The 8300-nt window shown below is 49.4% G+C and overlaps 1 protein-coding gene across 1 annotated transcript; it reads left to right on the forward strand.

Moving 5' to 3' along the window:
- Window positions 1-1787: 1787 nt before the first annotated feature.
- Window positions 1788-7816, forward strand: LOC141731844 (serine/threonine-protein kinase PAK 1-like). Its single transcript, XM_074558903.1, has 5 exons — window positions 1788-1865; window positions 1929-2072; window positions 5926-6038; window positions 6693-6810; window positions 7655-7816. The coding sequence occupies exons 1-5, from the start codon at window positions 1788-1790 to the stop codon at window positions 7814-7816; spliced, it is 615 nt and encodes a 204-aa protein (XP_074415004.1).
- Window positions 7817-8300: the final 484 nt, after the last annotated feature.

Below are 8300 nucleotides of genomic sequence, written 5' to 3' on the forward strand. Positions count from 1 at the left end.
ACTTAGTACTATATTAAAACTGTACTAAAGAGATACTATACTAAAAAGCTACTAAAGAAAAACTCGTGACTCTTTCCAGACAGTCACAACACAGCTTTTATCTAATTAGCTAATCAAGCTAAACAACTATCACTAAAATCCAATTAACAAATCACTTTCAGTAAACAATCACTATAACACATTCTACATGAACTAAACAAAAAGAACAGCCAGTAGAAATAATAATTGTTTTCTCTTCTTCTCTAAGTTTCTCACTATCTTCCCTTAAAAAAGACCTAGGAGAGAGAACTATATCTCTCTCTGTTCAAAGAATGTAAATACCACAGCACAGTAAAGAGAGATTATAAAAGTGAGATCTGTCTATCTGTCTATTTGAATCTTCCTGGCTCTGCTCCAAAGCAGTGGAAGATGCAAAGCTCACTTAAAGGCATCCCTTCAGGAGAGGAGTAGAGACAAGTTCCACTGACTGATCCTGGGCAGGCAGAGATGTTTCCCCCTCCAGAGATGGTTGTTTTTTCCCCTCATGTTTTCCTACTCCAGCCTCTTGTGCCCTGAAGCCTTCTTTTTATCCTTTAAATTTTTGCATGTCCTGAGGGAGTGGAACTATCCCATGCTGTATCTGGGGTCTGGTGACTTTGCTCATACACTCATTACATGACACATGGTTTCCTTCACTGGCATCCCCAGGGTTGTGTAAGTGCATTCGTTAATGGGGCCTTATAAGAAACTCTGTTACTGCTGGTCAGAATTCTCTGTTGACAAAAGAGGGAGAAGAAACACCTTGGTCCTCCTCCATATACTGAGGTGGCCATAGAGGTTCTCTGACTTCCATCAGAGATCTTTTCATGCATCCTCATCTCCTGAATGACCCGGTTTTCTAACAAGAGTGTGGATGTCAGGAAGGAGGAATGCTGGTGCCGGCCTGAAGAGAAGGTGAACCCCAGAAGTGCCTCTCACAAGGAGTGAGCTCACCCAGGAAGCCCCTGCAGAGCCAGGATGGAGCTGTGGGACAGGGCGGGGTGTCAGTCACTACTGAAAGACAAACAGGACATGGCAGAAGCAGAGGGAGGCCCTCACCAGACCCTTGAGAAATGCCACCCCTTCCCTGTCAGCTGCCTGAGAGGCTGTTGGAGCTTCAGTCCCAGTGGCCCCTGATTGTAGGGCCAGGGTCACTTTGGAATCTGTGCCTCCCCTCGGGCAGAGAACGACCCAGGAGAGCAGCAGCACAGTGCTTTGGGAATGTGTGAGCCCAGCAGCCTTTGAGTCTTGGCCCACAAAGGGCATGTGGGAAGTTGAAACCCATCTTCTCTTGCTTTCTGTGCAGGTGCTTCTAGAGAAAGAGCAGGACCACACTGCTTCATCTGAGATGCCATGCCAGACTCAGGGAGAGCTGTTCCCTGCCCGAGAGCAGGAAGAGCAGCTCAGGCAGCAGATGGAAGAGCCACAGGAGAATGGCCAGGTAAGCCTGACTGGCCAGGGGACAGAGGGAAGGGCAGGAAGAGGGGCATAAACCGGAGCTCTTGGGACAGAGGAGGCCAGGAGTCCCACAGGCACGGAAAGCACAGAGCCTTGCAATCTGCAGAGATCAGCCCTGGGACAGGATGGTTACAGTGGAAGCAGAGCTGGGTAGGGAAGCAGAAAGAAGTGGCTGAATAAATGTGATTTGGAGGCCAAAATAGGGAAAAGCTGAGCTTGATGGCAGCTCTCATTCACTTGCTCTGCTTTTGTGTGTACAGAACATCAAGGCAGAGCCACAAGCAGAGCTGTCTGAAGCTCAGAGTGCCATCATGGCAGCCAAGAGGATGAATGAAGACATGCAAGAGGAGAAGAATCTCCCTGTGCAGAGGGGCAATCAACAAAAACAGGTGAGTGAAGGAATGTCAGCCACTCCACTCATGAAAGAGAGTCCTTTCCGTTGTTCTTTACAGAAAATTGATGAACAGATGCAGACAGAGCTGCAGGAAATTGAGGCTAGGACCAAGGCAAGGAAGAAGAGGCTAGACGAAAAAATTAAAATCATCAAAGAGAAGATGAATTGCCTCCTTCAGGAGCAAAAGGCTCCAGAAAAGCAAGTGAGTGAAATAGCAATAGGCACTGCAGTCACCCAAGGGTTGGTTTCTGCCCTCCTTGCCTGTCCAGTGCAGAGCAGCAGGGGGGTGGGTGATGCCTCTGAGTGCCATCCTGATGAGGCCTCTGTCAGAGCTGCTCTCAAGGACACTTCCTGCTCTGCTGGATCTCAGCTGATGCTCTAGACAGTGGCATTTCTCCTCTGGCCATTTAGCCAGCAGTCATCCGAATGAACTCCTGCTGGCTTCTTCCAGGTCACCTTGTTTCTTGAGGTGTTTTTCAGGTGAACATGGTCACTCACATAGAAATGGAATATGAGCTACAAGTTGTCTGTATCCCTTGTGAATCTGCTCCTGTCCTTTCCTTTCCTTTCTTCCCAGTCGATGACTCCTGGCTGACAGGGACAAGCTGTAGTCTCTGACTGCTTTGTTCTGTTTGACTTGAGGTGGAACTGTCGCCATCCTACCTGGCAGCCTGCAGAGAGTTCCAGCAAATGACGGGCAACCAAGAGCCCCGAGGCTGGCATGAGGCCCAGGAACTGAAGCATCCAGAGATGCTGCAGGATAAGCTCATCCCGAGGAAGGTGCAGAAAAAGAGAATTTCATGGCAGGAGGTAGAACATTAGAATGAGAAGCTGCAAATGTATCTGCAGGCTAGGAGGGGGAAAGGAGTCTTTGAGAGAAGTGGAGTTGTCGTTGCTGCGGTCATCCTTTAGAACAAGAAACTGGCTATGAACTCGAGTAAAACCAGCCTTTGGTTTTGACCATTTGATTTCACAAGTGGACATCCAAAGCAATCCAGTTGAGGAGCTCTGCATGTGGCTGACAGCAGCTTCCTAAGGGCTTGCATTTCAAATGGCAATCTCTCTTGTATTTCAGGGCAATCTCTGCCACACCTTCCTGACATCAACTCATTTCTTGTCTCAGATCTACACCGACTCTGACACTGAAGCTGCTGCAGCAGTAGCAGTGCCGTCCCAAGGAGCCTTTGCTCCCCAGCTGAAGAAGTGGAGCCTGAGCCCTTGGTTCACCTCCCGTGCTGACCCAGCTGCTGCTCAGCAACAGGAGATGGCGGGTGACTCCCTGGAGCAGCAGAGTACGTCTGGTATCTTTCTTATCTGAGGGACAGTGTGTTGTGTGCGCGTGTCAGCATAGCTGTACCAAGGGTTCTGTTCAGTTTAGTGTCACAGAAGTGCTTGCAGTGCTCCGAGGCAGCAAGAGAGAGCTCTGGGTGTTCCTGCTGCCTCTGACGGCAGCTTAGACTGGTGTAGTTTGCCTGGGCTTCCCTCTCTGCTGAAGGCAGAAGCAGGGATTGTTCCTGGATCAGCAGAAGGCTGTGACTGCTTGAGTCCTAGCCACTGGCAGAAGCCCTGCTGAGATCAGTCTCTAGGAGAACACATCAAGCCCTTTGTGATTCTGCAGCACAACCCAATGAATCTGCTTCTTGCCCTTAACAGCTGCCAGTGCTGTGCTCTCAGAAAAGATCTGGTGGGGCTGAGACCAGAGCCCAGTGGATTCTGTGTCTACCATCACCTGCTGGGACAAAAAGGGCACTGATCTGCGCCTTGGTGTGGCTGATCTCAAAGCCCATCCTGTTGTGTCCTGAATGAGGGCAACAGCTTGTCCGAGGCTCAGGCTGACTCTGGCTTCTTCCCATCAGTGCCTGTCAGTGCTCATGCTTGGGCTTTGCCAGCCTTGTTGTGGTCGCTGCCCTGCCCCTAAGGGCTGTGGGAATGCAGAGGCTGGAGCCTTCCTTAGCTGGGAGGGTCCCGCTGCTGCCCGGCTGCTGCAGCGTGGAGTTGCCTGAGGCAGCAGCCCCTGCTTTGGGCCGGCTTCTGCCTCGCACGGCCTGGGCTCAGCATCTCCTCTGGGCAGCTCTCTGTGTCACAGGGGTGCCTGAGGAGCACTGCTGTCCTCTGTGCCCGTGCCGCCGTGCCGAGTTGGGAAGATGGGGACGTGTGCGGTGCCGAGAGGGCGAGTGCAATGGGAGTGACGGATCCGCGCTGTCAGGGTGAAGAGAAGCGGCGCGGTTCTTCACGCGGGGCACGGGCAAGGGCATCTTTGGGCTCAGCCTGCTCATAAAGGGTGAGGGTCCTGATGCTGAAAGCCCCGTGGGGATTTGTTCTAGCATGAGCTGCTCTGGTTTACAAACACAGAGGCATTCTTCTGGTAAACTGCGGCAAGGTGAAAAAGATGGGAACACTTGGCAATATTCCTCCTGTTCTGAACTTCACATCTGTTCAGAGGAATTGATTCTAGATGTCCAGGTGCATTTAATCTTAGCAAGCAGGAAATTTTTTCTAAATCGCACAGTGTTTATTCCCAAGAAAACAAAGGCACTGTTAGTTCCAGCTCTCCTTAATGTTTCTAGATGACAAATTACTTGCCTTGGTAGGTATTCTCTTCTGGTCTCAGTCTCCTCTGAATGTATCTCCCTGTGCTTCCCTGTGTGCCTGCTGTCTAGAGGTCTCTCACTTCAAAGGATGCTGGAAATCAGTCTCTGTGCCAGCCACTTGTACTGTGGGCCTGCTGTTCTTTTCTTGTTGTTCCAGTTGCTGTTCCTGTTGTTGTTAGCCAGCTGTCCACCAAGAGAGGGCTCAGAGCCCCAGACAGTGAGGCTACCTTTTGTATCTCCTAGAAGGTGGGATCTCTGCTTTAAAGTGAACATCTTGCATTTTGTTTCCCTCAGGGAGAATGGTGAAGATGGAAAGTCCTATTCTAAAATACATTGAACTGGAAAATATTGGCAGTGGGTGAGTCCAAGCAATGTTAATTGTACAAAACCATGCATCAAGTGTTTTGCTGGTGGAATAGGTATCAAGTGTAAAGTCAGACAAGCTGCAAATGTGTTCAGGCACTGGGCTTAGATTGTCAGTGCTGATCAGAATTTCTAAGTGTACTCAGAAGGCCTTGTCAAAGACATCTCCATGCTTCCAGTGTCCTGCAGGTCTTAGGCATTGACAGCACAGATCTCCTGTGTGGGCTGGCTTTCACTGCAAGATCTAAGTGGCTTCTCCTTTCTCTGCTTCTGTTTTGTTTCTAGGACTTTTGGAGATGTTTTCAAAGCACTCAACACTGCCACAGGAGGAGAGGTAAATGTGAACAGCCCCTGCAGACTCTGCTGCACTCGAGGGCTTTCCCCTCTGGTGTGAGCTGTGGCTGGAGCTTTGGGCAGAGCTGTGCTGAAAAGGCACAGGAAGCACAGACCGGTGCCAGCCCACAAAACACATTTGGGACTTTGTCCTCCTCAGCTGCCGGAAGGAAGGCACGGAGGGCAGCGGTTCCTTTCAGAGAAGGACGCGCTCACTCGCTCTCCATTGCTAAAACAAAGGTGGTGCCTTCGAGCACCTCACTGTTCTTTGGGGCTACAGCTTCAGAGTCCTGGATTCTCATTTCTGGCTGCCAGCAAATCCATCTGAAAGTTACTGGTAGTTCCTTAGCCACTGCAGTTCTGCACTTGGGAACTGCACATAGGGAGAGATCTGCAAGGCGTCCCTGAAAGCCCTAAGCCCTGCCCATAGCCCAGGATGTATCCACAGAGTATTAAGGCAAGGATTACTTCTTCTGAATCCCAAATGACGCAGCAGAGAGTGTGGTCAGAGGTTTGTGGGTGATAACTGAGACACCGCTGTTACCAAGTGGTCAAGGCAAAATGTCAAGAGGTCCACGGGTCCTGTAACTGGCTCCCAAGGGAGCAGAGAAATGGGCTGTTGGAATGTCAGTTCCTAATTACTGCAGTGCCTAATCACAAGGCAGTTTGGCACAGCTCAGCTGTGTCATTGCAAAATCACTCGCTCCATGTGTCTTGTGGTCTCGTGCCACCAACCTCTCAAGTTACTGATTTTCAATGTCATTTTAGGTGGTCATCAAGAAAATACAGCTTCAAGGACTGAGGAAGAACAAACTAAAAGTCAATGAACTCATAGTCATGAAGGTGAACAGGAATCCCAACCTGGTCAGCTGTTTAGACAGGTGAGTTGTGCTTTTGTCCTATGAATGTTTGTTCACGTACTGCAAACTGCAAGGTAAGATCCCACTTTGGTCACTGGCAGAAAATAGAGCTGTAATTATTGGCTAATTATTATTGCTCTTTTCATCTCCAGTGGATGGGAAGAGATTGCATTTTGTCTGCATGAGTCTTTGCTGGCACATGGTATTTGAAAATTGTTCAAAAACCCGGATGAATCATGTCTTACTAAATCAATGATCTCTATATTCACAGCCACCACTTTGTTTTGGAGCTTGATTTTATTCAAGTGTCTTCTTACATCCAGGTAAACTAACACGGATTTCCCTTGGATTGTTGCCACTGTTTTCCATTGCTATGCATGCAAGGAGGAGTAGGTGCTTTTTTCCAGAAACACCATGCATGACAGGCTTTTTATCTGGACTGTTACTAAACTGCACATTTTGCTTGCTGCCCATTTAAGACATCTCTTTTTTCGCAGCTGTACCTTTCTCCTTGAGACTGCACAGATGGCAAACAATGCACAGCCAAGAGGGAATGTCTATTCCTTTATTTTTTTTTTGTCTCAAAGGGATCTGAAAAGAAGAGTGGATCCATCTTTTCCAAACAGCAACCTAGCCATGTACATTCATCTCCATGCCCTTGTGTCCTTCTTTCAGCTACCTTGTGGGTGAGGAACTGTCCCTGGTTATGGAGTACATGGATGGAGGCACTCTGAGCGATGTCATCAGCCAGACCTACCTGTCGGAAGATGAGATGGCAGCCATCAGTCGGGAGGTCAGCAATCCCATCTGTGTTTCCAAGGGCTTGGGCAGCATTGTCTGGGAAACAGGGCCTCAGAGCTGGAGTGATTTCCTGTGCCAAGCTTTGTTTCTCTGTTGCTGGTATGCTATGGGCAAGTAAAAGCATCTCAAGTGAAAGGCCTGCCAGTGCCCCTGCACTCCCTGTACTCAGTGCCAGTACTCTTATCTCCTGCTGTTGTATTCTCGCTCTGTCTCTTGTATTTGTATTTGCTGTTCTCCACCTTGCCTCTCTAAATGTTTGCCTGGAGTTTGTCTTCACTGCATTCCTTGCCTGTGAAAGCAAAGGTGCTGGTGGCAGGATTTGGAATGATCAGCAAAGAAAAAAGACTCATTTCTCACAGTCCTCAGCTGAAAAGGATAGTAGTGCAGCCAAAATGCTCTTTGCTTCAGGAAGGTGACTGGTGTGATACATCCAAGCCTGTGCTGAGGCCAGCAAGAAAATCTTTGTCATGCAACCTCCCACCCAAAAGTGATCCGCTTCACACCAAAGGGAGGGACTTTTCCTTTCCAAACCCCTCCTTTGTCCTCTGCATGGAAAAAGCACGTCCACTGCAGCAGGAGTCATCCTGGCTGGTTGGCAGGGGACAGCCTACAACAGCAGGTGCTGTTGCTCTTTCAAAAGCTGACGTGCCTTTCCTCAGAAAGGTCCTGCTCTGCAAGTGTTGGAGCAGCAAGCTCTTCCTCTCAGTGGCCATTACTGTTCTGCCATTACTCCCCATTCCCCTGGAGAGGGAACCTTTTAGGTTCTTTGTTTTCTTTCTTGTGGGATGAAATCACATCACTCATTTTTGACCTCCTGTTTCTGTTTTCTCTCTCAGTGCCTGCAAGGACTGCAATTTCTTCATTCAAACCACATCATCCACCAAGATGTGAAGAGCAGAAACATCCTTCTCAGAACTGACGGTTCTGTCAAGCTGTGTCAGTATATTCTTGGTCAGGTGCAGCGTTCCAGGCTGTGGGTGTGGGGCTGCTTGGAGTGACTGCCAGCTCCCCAAAAATGGTTCTGGTGGCAGTGCAGGGACCCCTGCTGCGAGCTGAGGGCACAGTTGCAACGTGCACAGAGGTAGAAGGAACCACAAGCAGTCAAGAGTGGCCTTGCTCTGTGTGTGTCCCTTCCAGACAGAGGGAGCTGCAATCTAAAGCTTCAGGGGAATGAAGTCCACTGCTGTGAGCAGTGTTAAGAATCTGGGTTTTTTTGGAAGTGGCCAATTCCATACTCCATTGGCTAAAGCCCCAAGGAAATTGAGCGTGGACAGTTCTCCAGGAGATTCAACAGCACATTCTTAGTCTGAGAGTGGGGAATTTTTTGCTTGGTTTCCTAATTGGAGCTGGCTTTCATGGTTGGTTGTTTTCTCCACAGCTGACTTTGGCCTCTTTGCTCAGCTCAGCCCTGAGCAGGGCAGACGGAGCTCCGTGGGCGGCGCTGCTGGGTGGCTGGCGCCTGAAGTGGTGACAGGTCAACCA

The sequence above is a fragment of the Zonotrichia albicollis genome, chromosome 26 (assembly GCF_047830755.1).
Source record: "Zonotrichia albicollis isolate bZonAlb1 chromosome 26, bZonAlb1.hap1, whole genome shotgun sequence".
In the NCBI taxonomy this organism is placed as follows: domain Eukaryota; kingdom Metazoa; phylum Chordata; class Aves; order Passeriformes; family Passerellidae; genus Zonotrichia; species Zonotrichia albicollis.